The sequence below is a fragment of the Myxocyprinus asiaticus genome, chromosome 26 (genome assembly GCF_019703515.2).
Source record: "Myxocyprinus asiaticus isolate MX2 ecotype Aquarium Trade chromosome 26, UBuf_Myxa_2, whole genome shotgun sequence".
Classification (NCBI taxonomy): domain Eukaryota; kingdom Metazoa; phylum Chordata; class Actinopteri; order Cypriniformes; family Catostomidae; genus Myxocyprinus; species Myxocyprinus asiaticus.
The window spans coordinates 38,233,589-38,252,553 of NC_059369.1; the positions used below are offsets into that span (position 1 = coordinate 38,233,589).

General features: G+C 37.8%; 2 protein-coding genes across 4 annotated transcripts in view; both read right to left on the reverse strand.

Moving 5' to 3' along the window:
- Positions 1 to 6,525, reverse strand: part of LOC127416617 (trans-1,2-dihydrobenzene-1,2-diol dehydrogenase-like) — a 13,568-nt gene extending 7,043 nt beyond the window's left edge. The window contains exons 1-5 of one of the 3 annotated variants that reach the window (XM_051656056.1): positions 6,394 to 6,496; positions 5,512 to 5,573; positions 5,301 to 5,412; positions 4,644 to 4,807; positions 3,455 to 3,737 (exon numbers count right to left, since the gene is read on the reverse strand). In XM_051656056.1, coding sequence (XP_051512016.1) covers positions 3,455 to 3,737; positions 4,644 to 4,807; positions 5,301 to 5,412; positions 5,512 to 5,565 — 613 coding nt within the window. In that variant the 5' untranslated portion in view covers positions 5,566 to 5,573; positions 6,394 to 6,496. Of the gene's footprint in view, positions 1 to 3,454; positions 3,738 to 4,643; positions 4,808 to 5,300; positions 5,413 to 5,511; positions 5,574 to 6,393 lie in introns of all 3 variants that reach the window. The other 2 variants (XM_051656055.1, XM_051656054.1) reach the window with 2 other exon arrangements.
- Positions 6,526 to 7,133: 608 nt separating this feature from the next.
- Positions 7,134 to 12,715, reverse strand: dhdh.1 (dihydrodiol dehydrogenase, tandem duplicate 1). The gene is made up of 7 exons (XM_051656057.1): positions 12,554 to 12,715; positions 12,248 to 12,359; positions 11,405 to 11,568; positions 9,895 to 10,144; positions 9,617 to 9,741; positions 8,159 to 8,309; positions 7,134 to 7,391 (listed from the first exon to the last, which is right to left on the reverse strand). Exons 1-7 carry the CDS (start codon positions 12,641 to 12,643, stop codon positions 7,282 to 7,284), a joined length of 1,002 nt encoding a protein of 333 aa, XP_051512017.1. The 5' UTR covers positions 12,644 to 12,715; the 3' UTR covers positions 7,134 to 7,281.
- Between the last annotated feature and the right edge of the window lie 6,250 nt (positions 12,716 to 18,965).

Consider the following 18,965-nt stretch of genomic DNA (forward strand, 5'->3'; position numbering starts at 1 on the left):
CCAGAGAATTTTGTTTATCATGGTCTGAGAGTCCTCCAGGCGGGCTGTCATGTGCCTTTTACTGAGGAGTGGCTTCCATCTGGCCACTCTACCATACAGGCCTGATTGGTGGAGTGCTGCAGAGATGGTTGCTCTTCTGGAAGGTTCTCCTCTCTCCACAGAGAAATGCTGGAGCTCTGTCAGAGTGACCATCGGGTTCTTGGTCACCTCCCTGACTAAGGCCCTTCTCCCCCGATCGCTCAGTTTGGCCGGGCGGCCAGCTCTAGGAAGAGTTCTGGTGGTTCCAAACTTCTTCCATTTACGGATGATGGAGGCCACTGTGCTCATTGGGACCTTCAATGCTGCAGAAATTTTTCTGTACCCTTCCCCAGATCTGTGCCTCAATACAATCCTGTCTCGGAGGTCTACAGACAATTCTGTGGACTTCATGGCTTGGTTTGTGCTCTGACATGCACTGTTAACTGTGGGACCTTATATAGACAGGTGTGTGCCTTTCCAAATCGTGTCCAATCAACTGAATTTATCACAGGTGGACTCCAATCAAGTTGTAGAAACATCTCAAGGATTATCAGTGGAAACAGGATGCACCTGAGCTTAATTTTGAGTGTCATGGCAAAGGCTGTGAATACTTATGTACATGTGATTTTTTTCGTTTTTTATTTTTAATAAATTTGCAAAGATTTCAAACAAACTTCTATCACGTTGTCATTATGGGGTATAGTTTGTAGAATTTTGAGGAAAATAATGAATTTAATCCATTTTGGAATAAGGCTGTAACATCACAAAATGTGGAAAAAGTGAAGAGCTGTGAATACTTTCCGGATGCACTGTATATAAGTATTCGGACCCCTTCATTTTTTTCTACATTTTGTTAATGTTAATGCTTTAAATTATTTATTTATTTATTTTTAAACCAATCTACACTCCATACCCATAATGACAAAGCAAAAACCAGACTTTTGATAACTTTGCAAATTTATTAAAAAGAAAAACTTAAATATCACTGTGTCTGTCTGTGGGAGAGAGAGCGGTAAGGCTCATCACCTGGGTTGTAATTATCTCTAACACCTGCCTCTTGTTATAGTGATGACAGAGGGAGACTCAAAAGCGGCACCAGCTCACCAGTGGGGAGAGACAGAGAGAGCACGAACTCGACGCTTACTGAGTGTTTCCATGAACTGACTGAGTGTTTAAAAATGTTTCTTTTGTTATCTGAGTTATTGAGTGTTTGAATCTACGTGAACAGACAGTGTTCAGAAACTGAGGCCGAGAAATAAAAGTCTTGCCTGCACTGCTTCGTTGCCTCCTGACTCCTCCATTGCCCAAGAGAACAGAACTTGTTACACTTACATTGACATAAGTATTCAGACCCTAAACTCAGTACTGAGTTGCAGCACCTTTGGCAGCGATTACAGCCTCAAGTCTTTTTGGGTATGATGCAACAAGCTTTGCACACCAGGATTTGGGGATTTTCTGCCATTCTTCTCTGCAGATCCTCTCATGCTCTATCAGGTTGGATGGGGACCGTCGGTGGACAGCCATTTTCAGATCTCTCTAGAGATGTTCAATTGAGTTCAAGTCCAGGCTCTGGCTGGGCCACTCAAGGACATTCACAGAGTTGTCCCTAAGCCACTCTTGCATTGTCATGGCTGTTTGCTTAGGGTCATTGTCCTGTTTGAAGGTGTACCTTCATCCCAGTTTGAGGTCCTGAGCACTCTGGACCAGGTTTTCATTAAAGATATCTCTGTATTTTGCTGTGTTCAGCTTTCTTTCAACCCTGACCAGTCTCTGAAAAACACCCCCACAGCATGATGCTACCACCACCATGCTTCACCGTAGGGATGGTATTGCACAGGTGATGAGCGGTGCCTGGTTTTCTCTAGACATGACGCTTAGAATTGAGGCCAAACAGTTCAAAGCTCGTTTCATCAGACCAGAGAATCTTGTTTCTCACATTCTAAGAGTCTTTTAGGTGCTTTTTACAAATTCCAAGCAGGCTTTCATGTGTTTGCACTGAGGAGAGGCTTCCATCTGGCCACTCTGCCATAAAGCCCAGAGCGGCGGAGTGTTGCAGTGATGGTTGTCCTTCCGCAAGTTTCTCCCATCTCCACACATGATCTCTGGAGCTCAACCAGAGTGACCATTGGGTTCTTGGTCACCTCTCTTACCAAGGCTCTTCTCCCCCGATTGCTCAGTTTGGCCGGGCGGCCAGCTCTAGAAAGAGTTCTGGTTGTTCCAAACTTCTTCCATTTAAGAATTATGGAGGCCACTGTGCTCTTGGGAACCTTCAACGCAGCTGAAATTTTTTTGTAGCCTTCCCCAGATCTGTGCCTCGACACAATCCTGTCTCTGAGCTCTGCAGGCAGTTCCTTTGACCTCTTGGCTTGATTTTTGCTCTGATATGCATTTTCAGCTGTGAGACCTTATATAGACAGGTGTGTGCCTTTCAAAATCATGTCCAATCAATTGAATTTGCCACAGGTGGACTCCAATCAAAGTGTAGAAACATCTCAAAGATGATCCAGAGAAATGGGATGCACCTGAGCTAAATTTCAAGTGTCATAGTAAAGGGTCTGAATACTTATGTCAATGTGATATTTAAGTTTTTTCTTTATAATAAATTTGCGAAGTTATCAAAAATCTGGATTTTGCTTTATCGTAATGGGGTATGGATTGCAGATTGATGTGGGAAAAAAATGATTTAAAGCATTTAAGCATAAGGCTGCAACATAACAAAATGTTAAAAAAATTAAGGTCTGAATACACCATGTTTAAATGGTCTACACTTATACAGCGCCTTTTTTAACCTTAGTTAAAAGTGCTTACACTGTGTCTCATTCACCCATTCACACACACACACACACACACCAATGACAGCCGAGATGCCATGCAAGGTGCTAGCCTGCCATTGGGAGCAACTTGGGGTTCAGTGTCTTGCCCAAGAACATTTCGGCATGTGGAGTTGGAATTGAACCGCTAACCCTGTGATTAGTGGACAACCCGCTCTACCACCTGAGCCACAGGCCCCCCCGTATATAATATATAAAGCTTATTATAAAGCTTAATTTGGTAAATACTTAAATAAAGAGCATTGCAATGGAGCCAAGTCTCCGTCACTTAAAAATAAGATTTCCCTGTCTGACTTGCTTACAGTTAAATGTTATGCACCAAATCTTATTCAGGTTACTACTGGGATTTTGGTTGATCAATAAACTGCATCTGGGATTCTTGTAGCTTCTAATAGTTTTAATAATTTTTTAGAACATCCTATAAATCTATTTTAAAAATCTATCAGCCGATTATTTGGTTATCAGCCTTTTCCACCACTTTTGTTATAAGTATCGGCCAGATCCACAAATGGTCGACCTCTGCCTTGCAGGCCTGCATCAGATATACTCAAAATAAATAAAACTATATTCCTAATTTACTTATGATATGCTGATGTTTGACCCACTCTGATTCTGCAGTGTAATGAGTTCACTACCTGTGTCCAAACACACTCCAGTTGCTTGGACACACTCCGGTTTCTCTCCATTGTACACCATCAGCACAAACTGCAGGCAGTAGATTCCGATGTCGAGCAGTGCGCCTCCTCCCAGCTCCTTCTGTGAGGAGCGCATTACATGCATGATAGGTACGCCGAATTCAGCACGCACCATCTTCAGCTCCCCAACCTCATTCTGGGACAGCAGCCGACTGATTTCCATGGAGACCGGAAAGAAACGTGTCCAAACAGCCTGCAGTGGAGAGGAACAAACAAATCAACTCACAATCTGAGTATATGGACTTGAATAACTGTGGGGTTATTGGTTACATTTATTGGCCTGGCGGAAAATACCACTGGAGAAAATGTTCTTGAGGGATTGTGTAAATTGAATAGTTATAAATCATCAAACCAGAATATCATGGAGACTTTTCAATAAGCAACCACCTAGTTACCACCCAGAACACCCAAGCAATATACTATATGTAAGGGATAATGTACGGTCAGCTGGTTGTTATCACACAATAAACCCAGACAGGGTGATCGTATCGGGGTCCGGTTTGCGACGGAGATCTGTTGGTGTTTATTTTGTGCAAATGACTGCACATTATCCAGCCTATTATGAGACTACTAGCCAAATAAACAAATAAATAGACATGAAACATTGATTTGAGTTGTAATTATGCGAGATGAAATAAATCGCTGAACAGCCGAAATCCATCTCTGGTTTGTGTGGGCATTCTGTTGGTGTTTATTTTGTAATTAATGACTGTCTAACTACTTATTGTGTATCTTATTACAAGATTACTTGCCAAATAAATAAATAAATGCATATGAAACATTGATCTGAGTTGAAATAATTTTATTAGCTTATTGTAGAGATCGCACTGTGATCTGAGAAGCAGGAAAGATGGCTCGCAAATACCCAGATGAGCGGTCTGATATGCGGATGTGCGGTTGTTTTCTGAGAAATGTCAGGCCGCTAGATGGCGCCAATGACCAATCAGAATCGACTATTCCACAAAGTCATGTAATAATACTTTTAAAATCCCATGACAGGCAGTGGCTTTAGTCATTATCTTTCATATTGTTTAAGGTGCAAAATTGGAATTTGGGAATTTAACCAATTTTAGGATAGTTCAGTTTAACATCTGCTCACCTCCATCAAGAAGACGTCATTCTTCTTTGCTGTGCCGATCAGTTCCTGAACCTCCTTCAGGTTCATGGCCAAAGGTTTCTCACACAGGATATTCTTTTTTGCGTTCATGAAGAGAATGCCCAGCGGGAGGTGATGAGGGTGGATGCTGCCCACATACACCACGTCTGAAACACAGAGACATTCACACAATCGCATCACCACTGCACTTCTGTTATAATCAACAAAACAGTCGACACTGCAAGCATGCAATTTCTAGTTTCAATTTCATTTCCTCTACAGCGTGGTCATTATTTGTCATTAAAACAGGCTTTTCTAAAACTCATTTGCTGCATGTAATGTTTCTGTAGAATGGTTACTCTGGTTAGGGGGAATATGTACAGCATACATAATGGAACATAATTTGGAACCAATCCTACAGGATCTAAATTGGAATAGTCCAAAAGGATTCCAGAATACAAACCTGTAGGAACTTCAGTTAATCCAATAGGATCTTATTTGAATCTTAGAGGACTCTTTCATGTGTTCCATAAGGATTAGTTCCAAATTATCATAAAAATTTGGAATCACATTCCTGTTAGGACAGATGGAGTGGACAGTTTAATGGACACCAGGACACGTGATGATGGTGTATTGCAAAGATGCTGTTTTGTGTCTCACCAATCTCTGGATCTTTCGCCAGATCTTCATAGCTACCGTGCACGCGTGGTATGCTGTGCTTCTGTGCGAAATCCTGTGCGCGCTTCCGGTCGCGCGCTGCCACAGCAACCACCTGTAATTATGTTATTTAAAAAAATAAATATTTAATGACATATTCACACACGCTAAATATATCTACAAATAAAGTAAGAGATTAAATCCGACAACTTACTAATAAATAAAAGTCTACTCTTCCCTTAAAACAGTACTGTGGTGGTTGTACCATGGAAAACACTGGAACACAAAGATTACTATATTCATATGTGATTTACAGGGTACTCCAAGGTACTTCAAAGAATACTGTGGTATTGCCATGGTACATGTCCAAAAACATGCTATCACCATGTTACTTTTGTAAGTTTTATCTGAATTTCATTATACGAGCATTACATTTTTTTAAAAAAACAAATCTTTATTTTATTTGTTAAAATGTATATATATTTTTATGTCGTAATATGCAGCAGCTACATGTTTTTCAAAAGGCGACGATGAATATTATTAATATTTTACCATGAACAAATTGTGGAAACTCAATACAAACACATCCTATAGTTTTATTTCCATTGCAGTACTGATGTTGACCAGATCACAAGCAGTGTCGCTGTTTGTCCACTGAACAGTGAAGCTTCCTGATTTAAAAGTGCAGTTTGTTTACCTACTCTGATCAAATCAATCCATGCAAGTGTCTGTTAAATGCATCAATAAGGTTCTTACAAAGTTTGCAACTCACGATATATCATTTGTTTGTCAGTGGTTTGAATGGCAAATATCAACTCGTTATAAGCGCTACAACAATATGCATGTGATCCTCCGTACTTTAGCATTTCCTTGCATTAAGCCTAAATGCACAGGCACATATAAATGCATAATGCAAATGCGCATTATATTTTATCATATATTTCAGATTAAGAAGGTGCTGCTTTAAAACAACAGCTTGAACTAATGAATCTACTATCTTGCTTTGAAGAAAAATGTCAAACTATTTCTGAAGTTTGCTTCTTAGTTCTTATGAGAGTAGCATGTCAATTAAGCAGATATGTTTAGATATATTTACCTGGTGGTGTTCAGGTGGGAGGCTCTTCAGTGCCACTGTAAAGTCGTGACTGATTTTTCCAGCGCTACAAATCCCCCACCTGATCACCATGATGGCGTCTCTCCACTCCCAGCGGGCGTGTACTGTAACTGCCACCAGATGGCGACAAACTCAAGTTTTAATCCACTTTCATTCAATTGAATTATGTTCCATTCAAGTTTGCAACATTCATGCACCGTACTTTAATACATTCATTTGTAAAAATCAGTCCATACATGCAAAACATGTACATTTTGCTCACACTGCAGAAAAAGTAGTAGGATGCTATTTAGAACATAGCCTTTATTTTAATTAATCTAAAAAAGAAACATAAAAACACAACTCAAAAGGAAATTGTCATCTTAAAACCTGTTGTGGCCTAACAACACCCACTCTAAAAGAGGCCCAAAAACTTATAGGACAACAACCAAAACCCACAGAAGAGATGGGAGATCCAAAGGGGGGAACCTTAAACTATTATTCTGCAGGGAGGAAAAATAGAGGAAGAGATAGAGATTGTAGAAGAGCAGCTGCGTATTTTCCAAAGATAGCTAGCCACTGCCATGTTCTGGCCATCTTGGTGTCAGCTGATCTAAAACATGAGTTTTTAAACTTCCTCCTCTAAACCAGTGCAGCTGCAAACATTCGTGTAAGAAATGGGAGAACTGTGGTGAACTGTATGAGGTGATTCTAATAAAAAATAAATAAAAACCAGATTCCATTGTGTTAGTGACTTTTATTGCACACATTAAGCCCACACTACTCATACAAATAACTTTTTATTACATACATTTTCAAGAATATATTTTTCTTTCCCCCTGGGTGGCACCATCCAATCAAATCTCAAGGGCTCTGAGGAATGGTGAGTGATCATTGGCTGTCCTGGTCATAAACCATGCCCACCTGTCTCCTTGCCTCATCCATGATCTCAGTTAGGAGTTCTGAATCTGTCAGTGACATTTTACTGCTCTCTTTTAGTCCTGTAAAACACATGAATCAACAGAGCCCATCAGGACCGGATGTCCCACTGTTCTTTGAATGTGAATAACAGCACAGCATAACTTAAAAGTGCACTCAGTAACTTTTTGTTTGTATCATCGTGGATTTACAGTGACACCTGGTGGTGTGGATGCAGCATCATTCAAACACAGTAGTTTTCAGTTACAGATGCCGTTGTATAAATTCACTATTCACAATCAGCCATGATTAATTAAATCCAAGAGTGAAAGTGTCCAATAACAAGACAGTTACTGAGATTAAGCGAGTACCGGTTGTATTCAGCTGGTCATGTGTTTCTAAAATGGCAGCCCCATGTGGGCACCCATGCCCCATGTAGAATAAAGCAGCTTTTATAAGGTTACTGATGTGACTAGAGTCCTCATCTCATGTGAGCCCTCATGACTTTATACATATTTTTCAAAATTACAATTCATTTCTTTAGGAGTAAAATGTTTTTAATGGGGGGAAAAATTACTGAATGCCCCTTTAAATAACTAGTCATGTAATAGTCATAAACCTTGATTAAATTAAAAAGAGGAAAATGGAAGGTTGAAACATAGGCCCTATTTAACCCGGCATTAACATCCTTTACATCACTTGCATACAGAGGATAAATGCCTCATCAGAGCTGTTGCGTATAATTCACACATCTTGTTTTTCTTGTATATTGTGTTATTAGCACATGCACAAATAAACTCAGTCATGTCTAATCAGATTTAACTGTGAAACTATGATTTGTCAGTGGTACCTTTTTGGAGGCACTGTCTGACTTCCTCTGCCTCATATCTCAGCCCAGTGCTGTTCATGAAGTTCAGAGGAATGCTGGGCTCTGGAAGTGGAAACTCAGTCCTTTTTCCATTCATTTCCAGAGTGGTTGGGCAGTGCATGGGGTGTGCCACCTATTAAATACAGTAGAGCAGAGAACATTATAGGTCAAGAATAGAGCAGTATGCATACTAGTTTTAAATGAGAGTAGTATGCATCCTATTCTTTGAAGATTGCCAATAGGCAAATTAATTTTTATTGTGTGTAAATCTGTATTGGTATATGCAGTAGGGTTCTTAATGGAGTTTTAATCCAGTATTAGTCATAGTATTTGCTAGGCTGTTTAGGCAATTATTTTAATTTACATAAAGAAAAATGCAAACACAGGAATTATAAATTATGTAATGCATGGTCATCTGCCTAAAAAAGTAGTCCCGGTATGCTTTGCCCCATAGACTTCCATTGTAAGTACTTTACTGTAAACACAAATGTATTACATTTAACAAAGGGACAAATTAAAAATGATATATTGTGGTAATCGACAGCATGGTACAGATTCTGTCTATAGAGCTTCAATTTTTGTATCCTGAAGCTGAACAAATGCTTGTTTTCTGCTGTGATACGGCAGGCATTTAGACTCATTTGCAGGTTCAGTACACATGTGTTTTGCACATTAATCAAAGTGTGAAATTAAAGGGATAGTTCACCCAAACATAAAAATCCTCTCATCATTTACTCACCATCGTGCCATCCCAGATGTGTATGGCTTTCTTTCATCTGCTGAACACAAACAAAGATTTTAAGAAGAATATCTCAGCTCTGTAGGTCCATTCAATGCAAGCGAATGGTGCAAGAACTTTGAAGCTCCAAAAAGCACATAAATACAGCATAAAAGTATTCCATACAACTCCAGTGGTTTAATCCATGTCTTCAGAAGTGATATGATAGGTGTGGGTGAGAAACAGATCAATATTTAAGTCATTTTTTTACTATGAATTCTACTACCTGCCCAGAAGGTGGGCAAAAGTAGAAAAATGTGTAAGTGAAAGTGGATATTTATAGTAAAAAAAAAAAAAAAAAAGACTTATTAAAAAGAATATTAATCTGTTTCTCACCCACACTTATCATTTTGCTTCTGAAGACATGGATTAACCACTGGAGTCGTATGGAATGCTTTTATGCTGCCTTTATTTTCTGGTCAACATTCACTTGCATTGTGAGGACCAACAGAGCTAAGATATTCTTGTAAAATCTTAATTTGTGGTCTGCAGAATTAAGAAAGTCATACACATCTGGGACGACATGAGGGTGATTAAATGGTGAGAGAATTTTCATTTTTGGGTGAACGATTCTTTTAAGTTATCATGGTAAATTCAGATATTTCCAGAAACACAGTGGATTTTGAGCATATGGATGTGATTTTTCCCATTTATTCACTCACGGTGATGCTGCCCTTGGTGCCACAGATGGTGGCATCATTTGGAAGTGCACAAGCAAGGGTGCATGCACATATTGCCATCCTGTTCCCAGAGAACTTCAAAACCACTACCATTGACTCATCCACTCCTGTTAGAAGCCACACAGATCAGTAACATTAGTTCATAAAAGCAAAATAAGACTTCTTCAGTCATTGCATTTTTACAGGCATAAGACTGTAATAGATAACAGATTTATACTTTAAAGTGCTTCAACCAGCAATAAAAGAAAATCTCTCTTTACCTGAGGGCAGTCGGACACCTGTTGCATGGATGGACTCTGGTCTCTCCCCCTTGAAAACCATCAGCGCAAACTGCAAGCAGTAAATACCGATGTCCAGCAGAGCGCCTCCGGCCTCTCTCTGTGTTGTGCGTATTCTGTCCAGCAGAGGTAAACCGAAATATGCTTTAACCATCTTCACTTCTCCGATGGCACTTTCAGAGAGCAGTCTGCCAACCTCAGCATACACGGGAAAACACCTCGACCACACCGCCTGGAGAGACAGCAAAAGAGAATTACCAGAGAGAGATTCGCATTTCTCACTCTTGGACATTTCTGTGCAGAAAACATACAAAAGGGATCACTGAATCATTCTACAAAAGTCAGTTCCCCTCAAGATCACACAGGTGTCCTAGAAGAGGACACATTCACTTTGTTCCACTAACGTATGACAAACACAAAGTGTCACAATGCTTTTTGTTACCATTTTCAACATATCGACTGTATGAATATTTCAGACCAAACAAACTTATTTTTGTGAAATGTTTTGCTTGTAAAGTGTACTTATGCTATCTTTCTTTCAAATAAATGTCACTTACTTTAATATTTTGTTATCTAATGCACTGATATTTAGACATTTTTAAGTGTGACTGAAGTCCAAATATTTTTGGGGGCCTCTGTAATTATTTGTCTCTTCTGCATAAGTTCATCAGAGGTCTTTCAGCTTTATTTAAGTCATTGACAAAGTTTTTCAAAGATGATAAAAATGAGAAATCTTAAAAGAAAAAAGAAAAGTAAAGAAAAAACCTAGTTTAAAACACGTGTGTCAAGTTCGTAGAAATGTAATCTTTAGCTGAGTTTGGAACGGCAAAATATCACACTACTCTTGGTATTTATGGCATAGCTATATAAGGCAGAAATAGCAGTAGTGTAGTATTTGATTCCGAATTTAGCCTTTGTGTCCATGTTGGTTTGTATGTAACAATAATAATAATTCTTTTTAAATGTATTCTTTTAATAATAATTTTTTACATTAAAACAAAAAATGAAAATGTAAAAATATCTGATATTTTTTAAAAACTTACTTTGACACTCAGTTATGTGGGTCCTTTCTGTTTTTGCTTGTTTTGTTTTTTTTGTCACATGACAATGGTTACACCACACCAACCTTAATTAATGGACAAAAGTTTTTCAAATATCAATAATCTTCTAAAAAACTAAATTGTTTCACTGCTAATTTTTCAAGAAACTATAATAAAAGATTATTACAAAATACTTCTATCAGCATTTCTTTTGTCAAGAATTTCAGATTTAAGTGATTCATTTATTTTTACTGTATCAGACGAGTTACACCCCGAAGACATTTTCAACTTTAAGCCCCAGAAAAATTGTCAAAATGATTTCGAACTCATAAATTGAATAGTAGAGGTGTATTCAAGTAAATGTTCTATGTAAATTTCATTTTAATGTAATTTTTAATAACTTAGTTCAAAGGAAAAAAAGAAGAAGAGTGTCACATCACTGAGCCATTTACCTCCATGAGAAAGACATTGTGCTCCCGGGCCGCAGCGACAAGCTTTTTGACTTCTCTGAGATTCATGGCAAATGGTTTCTCACACAACACGTTCTTTCCTGAGTTTAGGAACAGCTGACCAACCTGCAGATGATGTGTGTGGAGAACACCAATGTACACAACATCTGTGGGGAAACACACACACACACACACACACACACCCACACCCACACCCACACACACACACCCACACCCACACCCACACGCACACGCACACGCACACGCACACACACACACACCCACACACTCCTACACTTAAAAGGATAGTTCCACCCCAAAAAAGTCATCATTTATTTGCCCTTGTGTTGTTTCAAAACCTGTATGGCTTTCTTTCTTCCAGTGAACACTAAAGAAGTTTTGAAGAATGTTCATGCTGTTCATGCTTTTTCGTGTTCTCCAAAACAAGTAAAGCCGTCTGGGCACAGAGGAAGATTATGAATAAGAGGAAGTGAATAACTAATCAATTTTGGGTCTCACACAAAGCTATCCAATGGCAGCCTTAGAAGACTTGCATTATAGCACAATATAGTATTTTTAAACTTTAAAAATGTCCTAAAAGACATATTTTTCTGTGACTTTTATGTCCTTTTATAAAAGCTTGATAACCACAGTCACATTTGGTTCTACTGGAAAGCGCAGTGTGAATGTTCTTCAGATATTCTCCATTTATGTTCCACAAAAGAAAGTCGTATGTGTTTGAAATGACATGAAGGTGAGTAATTGAAGGCTGAATTTAAATTTTTTGAGCTATTTGCAGCTGTGTTTTCTCTATTGTAGTTTGTTCAGGTCAGTCTGTGTACTCACCGATATTTGGATCCTTCGCCAGCTCTTGGTAGCTGCCGTATGCAGTTGGTATTCCATGAGTCTTTGCAAATTTCTCTGCACTTTCTAGGTTTCTTGCTGCAACTGCAACCATCTACAACACACACATAGTTTTACATCACACACATGTTTTTAAATTTTTCAAAATCCTATAACCTAAAATTTTTTTTAAAAAAATCAGCTTTTCAGTGTGCTCTTAGACAGTTGGACCCAACTGTATGTTAATACCAAGTGTGCTCTGTTTTATTTTGCTTAGTTGTTTGATAGACATTCATGTATTGTCAGTACCTGATGATCTTCACATGGAAGTGTCTTCAAAGCCACACAGAAATCATGACTGATGTTTCCAGCTCCACAAATGCCCCAGCGAGTCGCCATGCTGCGTTTTAATGTCTGAGAAGCAATATTCAAGTTCTGCAGTGAAGAGCAGCTGCATTTACAGTGTTTATATAAAGTCCAGAGTACAGGAGAGCTTGCAGAAGTCACATGATGAGATAAACTGTAACATTTAAGGAAGAAAGTGGCTGTATCGCTCTCTCTTTCACTCAGATCAGGGGGTTGTTTTTCTGCTGTTCGTACATGTTGTAGAAGGTTTTAAACATGTTGCACAGCTCATTGAAAGTACTCTACTGTGAGGTATCACAGGTGAAACTGTAATGAGTTCACGATCTTAAACTGTGTCATTATGATTTACAGTGACTCAACACAAATCAGACCCTTAAAATGAGCCAGTTAATGATGATCAGTGTTGTTGGGATAGTATGCTTGAAATGAAAACATGCCATGTCACTCCAATGGAGACAAGCCAAGATTTTATAGACTTAACCACCCATAAAAACTACTACATGGGCCTAAAAATTCACATTATTGTTTATATGCTACAAGTAGAGAGATTATAACATTATTAAAGCCCAAAACTGACAATTCTGTGGAACACAAAATGAGATGTGAAGCAAAGTGACAGCATCTGTCACCATTCACTTTCATTAAATCAGATGCAGTGAAAATGAATAGTGACTGAGGCTAATATTCTGCCAAACATCTTGTTTTGTGTTCCATAGAAAAGAGAAAGTCATATGGGTTTGGAACAACATAAAAGGGAATAAATGATAAAAAAACAAAAATAAATAAATAAATAAATAAAAATATTTTTGGGTGAACTATACACTAAAAAATAAATGAATTTTTACAGAGAAAATACAGTTTAATTTAACATTCATTACCCATTTTTCAATAAAGTGTGAAATTTCCCTAAAATACATTTATTCACACCAAATTTACATTTTCCCTGTGACAACTGATTATATGTGTTACTGACAAAAACAGGCATTCTTCTTTAACTGAAGGTAAACCTTGTGTTTTTTACATGTGAATATGTAATTTTAACCTGAGATGTCTTTAAAAATATGTCCGTAAAAACAAGATTTCTTCCACTGTATTTTGAGAAAATACAGTATAATTAATTTTCAATTTTTAATAAAAGTGTTAAACGTTATGGTTCAGTATTTTAGGATTCCCAGATCTCAGTTCTTTTGGTATTTACAGCTGCGCCACCTGCTCTGTTCTATTTTTGGAGGAGGAATACACCCCCCTAAAGTGGCAGATACTCTGGGAGGGGTGATTACTGCTTTTGGAAAAGGTCATGAGGCATCAGTGTATTACTCCCTGTTAATTCAGAGTCTGGGGGATGGAGCTTTAACTTAAAACTAAAGAAATTATGGGAGAAAGATCTAAACTTGGTATTGTAGGAGGGAGTGTGGGCTAGGATTCTAAAAAACATCAAGTCTATAACTAGAGATGCAAGGGTGCACTTTATGCAATTTAAGATTTTACATAGATTCTATTGGACCCCCTCTAGATTGTATAGGCTGGGACTTAAAGACACACCCACCTGCTGGCAGATGAAGACGATGAAATCACAGCTCATGTTTTTTGGTGATGAGTTAAGATACAAGAATTCTGGTTGAGGGTCCAGAGTTTTATGGGCGATGTATTAGGTACTCAAATCTCATTTTGCCCCAGACTCTGTATTTTAGGTGATGGGGCGGTCATTGATGTAGGGGATAAGTACATGAAGAGCCCCCTCATTTCGTGAGTGGTACGAGGAGATGGGCAGGGTAGCAGCTTTGGAAGGGTTGTCATATAGAAGGCTAGGCAACATGGATATGTTCATCAGGAGGTGGGGTGGCTATTTGGCCTTTTTGGAGGGCTCTCGGGGAGGGGCAGCGGAGGGAGAGGTGTTGTTTTAAATGTGTGTGTTGTAGCCTTTTTGTTTTTGAACGTATACTTTTCATTATGTATTTCTAAATATTTTCTACTGTTTTATTGTCTGTGTGTATGTCTTTGTCATTTGCATTTGACCACTGGGGTATCTGTTTGTATTATATGTTATATGGAATCAATAAAATTGTTAATAACAAAAAAATTCCCCCCCCCCCCCCAAAAAATACATTTATTCACACCAAATTTACATTTTCAGCAAATATTGCTCATTGAAATATATTTAAAAAAGTATTATGAAGTTATGTTTGAACAGTGTCAAAATTAATCTGGAGTTTAGTAAACTCCAAAGTAAAATTAATTTTTAAATTAAAGCAAACTAAATTTCACTTAGTGAAATGCACTTACTGTAGAAATTTAAAATGTAAGTGTACTTAATCCATTTATGTTGGGATTTCTATAATTGTAAAAAATGTCTGTAATTCAACAGAAAAAGAATGTAAAAATGCTACAGTAAAAAAACGTTAATTGGTGGTTACCTTAACATATACAGTAATTTTTTTTTAGTGTTTAATAAGACAATACATGTAATTGTACAGTTAACTATTGTAAAAACAAAATGTATAGGTAAAAGTACCATATAATTAATGGTAAACATTGATGTTATGTCTAACAAGAGATTACATGTACTTTTACAGTAAAATATTGTTAAAATCATGGTGAAAAACAATATTTGGGCATTCCCCAGAAGTCCCTGCGTGAGCATCACATTTCATTATATTTTATGTGAATGGATGTTTCTTCAAAAATGTTTATATCAGTTATGTACAGTGGGGTGTTCTATGCTATGTTTTATGTAGTTTAGTTCATGTTTATTACATTAATTTAGTGTCACAAGTGTTACCGGGATGGTGTTTTGTGTGAGCAGTGGTGGATTTAGGCATGGGCAGTTGCCCACGGTTAGGGTTAGGTAATGCATAGTGGAGTAAACCTACTTAACCTCTTAGGGTTAAACAACAGAAATGCATTTGTTGGTGAGGCACAGTAATTACAGTGAAAACATGTTGTCTTTTTATGAATGGTCTAACAATGTTATTTGTATTTACAGTCAAAAACAAAACAAAAAACAAAAAAAATTTCATTAATGGTCTACAAATGTTTATTTTTCTAAATGAACAGTTAAAATAAATAATAAAATTTTATAGTTGAAACATGTTCTTTCAAATTACATTTTAAACATGTCATTTCAATTTATAGTGTCAACGCAATCTTTGAAATGACTATTTAAACATGTTATTTTAGTTCATGGTTGAAACACCTATTTCATTTTACAGTCTAAACATGTTAATTCACGTCACGATCTAAAACTGTTATTCAGTTTATGGTAAACGTTTGGCACCCTGTGCTGCCATGCATTTACTGTTATTTTACATGTTTTTGTTTGTTGTATTTATAGTGTACCTTTGAAATCAAAATGAATGTAATATTGTGATGCGTTCTCATCATATATAAATAATTCATGATTATTAGCCTTCCAATAATATTTACGGATTGTTAATTTACAAAATAATTTAAAAAGTTAAAGTGATTTGTCTGAAATGACAGTAAGCAGTGAATAAGCCTGTAGCATTTGTATCTTTTTTATTGCCAAGGAGTTGTAACAAGAACAAACATCAAAAGTATAGATACATAGATGTAAATAAAATTACGGAAATCGGTCCAAATACAGTGCATCCGGAAAGTATTCACAGTGCTTCACTTTTTCCACATTTTGTTATGTTACAGCCTTATTCCAAAATGGATTAAATTCATTATTTTTCTCAAAATTCTACAAACAATACCCCATAATGACAACGTGAAAGAAGTTTGTTTGAAATCTTTGCAAATTTAACAAAAAAAATAAAAATAAATAAAAAAATCACATGTACATAATATTCACAGCCTTTGCTCAATACTTTGTTGAAGCACCTTTGGCACCAATTACAGCCTCAAGTCTTTTTGAGTATGATGCTACAAGCTTGGCACACCTATTTTTGGGCAGTTTCTCCCATTCTTCTTTGCAGGACCTCTCAAGCTCCAACAGGTTGGATGGGGAGCGTCGGTGCACAGCCATTTTCAGATCTCTCCAGAGATGTTCAATCGGGTTCAAGTCTGGGCTCTGGCTGGGCTACTCAAGGACATTCACAGAGTTGTCCTGGAGCCACTCCTTTGTTATCTTGGCTGTGTGCGGGGGTCGTTGACCTGTTGGAAGATGAACCTTCGCCCCAGTCTGAGGTCCAGAGCGCTCTGGAGCAGGTTTTCATCAAGGATGTCTCTGTACATTGCTGTATTCATCTTTCCCTCGTTCCTGACTAGTCTCCCTGTTCCTGCCACTGAAAAACATCCCCACAGCATGTTGCTGCCACCACCATGCTTCACTGTAGGGATGGTATCGGCCAGGTGATGAGCGGTGCCTGGTTTCCTCCAGACATGACGCTTGCCATTCAGGCCAAAGAGTTCAATCTTTGTTTCTCATGGTCTGAGAGTCCTTCAGGTGCCTTTTGGGCAAACTCCAGGCGGGTTGTCATGTGTCTTTTACTGAGGAGTGGCTTTCGTCTGGCCACTCTACCATACAGGCCTGATTGGTGGAGTGCTGCAGAGATGGTTGTTCTTCTGGAAGGTTCTCTTCTCTCCACAGAGAAAATGTCAGAGTGACCATCGGGTTCCTGGTCACCTCCCTGACTAAGGCCCTTCTCCCCCGATCGCTCAGTTTAGCCAGGCGGCCAGCTCTAGGAAAAGTCCTAGTGGTTCCAAACTTCTTCCATTTATGGATGATGGAGGCCACTGTGCTCATTGGGACCTTCAATGCTGCAGACATTTTTCTGTACCCTTCCCCATATCTGTGCCTCGATACAATCCTGTCTCGGAGGTCTACAGACAATTCCTTGGACTTCATGGCTTGGATTGTGCTCTGACATGCACTGTTAACTGTGGGACCTTATATAGACAGGTGTGTGCCTTTCCAAATCATGTCCAATCAACTGAATTTACCACAGGTGGACTCCAGTCAAGTTGTAGAAACATCTCAAGGATGATCAGTGGAAACAGGATGCACCTGAGCTCAACTTTGAGTGTCATGGCAAAGGCTGTGAATACTTATGTACATGTGATTTTTTTCGTTTTTTATTTTTAATAAATTTGCAAAGATTTCAAACAAACTTCTTTCATGTTGTCATTATGGGGTATTGTTTGTAGAATTTTGAGGAAAATAATGAATTTAATCCATTTTGGAATAAGGCTGTAACATAACAAAATGTGGAAAAAGTGAAGCGCTGTGAATACTTTCCGGATGCACTGTAATTTGTGTATAAGGGCAATCCCATAACATGTGAAGTGCAGATTCATTTGAGGCATCACAAAAAGAACAATTTGTCTCTATATCTGATTTGAATCTTTTTAAATATACTTTTGCTAGATAAAATCTATGCAATAATTTAAATGACACTTCCCTTACATTATTTGTTATCATGTATTTAAGAGGCAATGTCCACACTTTTTTCCAATCAATATTTTGAACAAAGTTCTCCCAATACGGCACCACATATGGGATTTTTACAAGTTCTTTTTGAAAAAGAGACCTAATTCCAAAATTACGTGACGCTGGACGTGACAAAAAACATAATTTCCCGACTGGCATTTCGAACGGATGTAAAGGAACAGGTGAGGGTTTTGGTGATTTAGCAGCCTCTTGTAAAAGCATAGCAGCACCTCTAGGAATAGCATCCATAACAATGGAAAATTCTTTGGGAGTTACTGGAAAATTGAATGTAGACAAAAACTCAGAATAGTTGTAAATAAGTCCTACAGAATTAAGTAGCTGGGAAACAGTTCAAATTTCCTTCTCAAACCAATTGTTAAAAAATAAAGACTTTTAGACTTTTAGATTTTTATATAAAATGTTTTGGTTGTTCCATATAAAATACTGGTGAGTTGAGTGTAGCATTTGTATCTCAAAGACACTAGATGACGCTGTGACGTCAGTTTACAATCAAACTTCAACAGAAATCCTGTAATTCAACTTTTAGATTCACTCCAACAGCTACTTCGACATCCACATGAAAATCAAAACTTGCTTATAGACATTGAAGCAGCGCACACATTACTTTTACCCCAAAATGCAATTACTGTTTTAACATTTGATTGACTATTTTTAAATGATAAAAGTTTGCATCACTACCTTCTTAGTGAGTCTGAACCTCCACTTTTTCAGTACACCTCTCCACTCCTAACAACAACAATATAGCGGCAAATTTGTTGTGGGCCCCCATGGATCTGTGGGGCCCTAGAATCATTACCACAGTTCACCCCATTAGCAATGCCCTGTGTTCATGTAATGTTTTCATTTGCACATTTGATATATACTGTATATGTATTTATTTTTTTATTTGTTTTTTTATTTTGTGGTAAATTTAATTTATTGCAAATTTGTAATTGAATTTGT

Excerpts from the sequence above, each read along its gene's own strand:
- dhdh.1 (XM_051656057.1), bottom strand. The coding sequence starts at position 12,643 with ATGGCGACTCGCTGGGGCATTTGTGGAGCTGGAAACATCAGTCATGAT. Across the intron at positions 12,360-12,553 it reads TTCCATGTGAAGATCATCAG|ATGGTTGCAGTTGCAGCAAG; the intron begins GTACTGACAATA and ends TGTGTGTTGTAG. Across the intron at positions 11,569-12,247 it reads GGCGAAGGATCCAAATATCG|ATGTTGTGTACATTGGTGTT; the intron begins GTGAGTACACAG and ends GTTTCCCCACAG.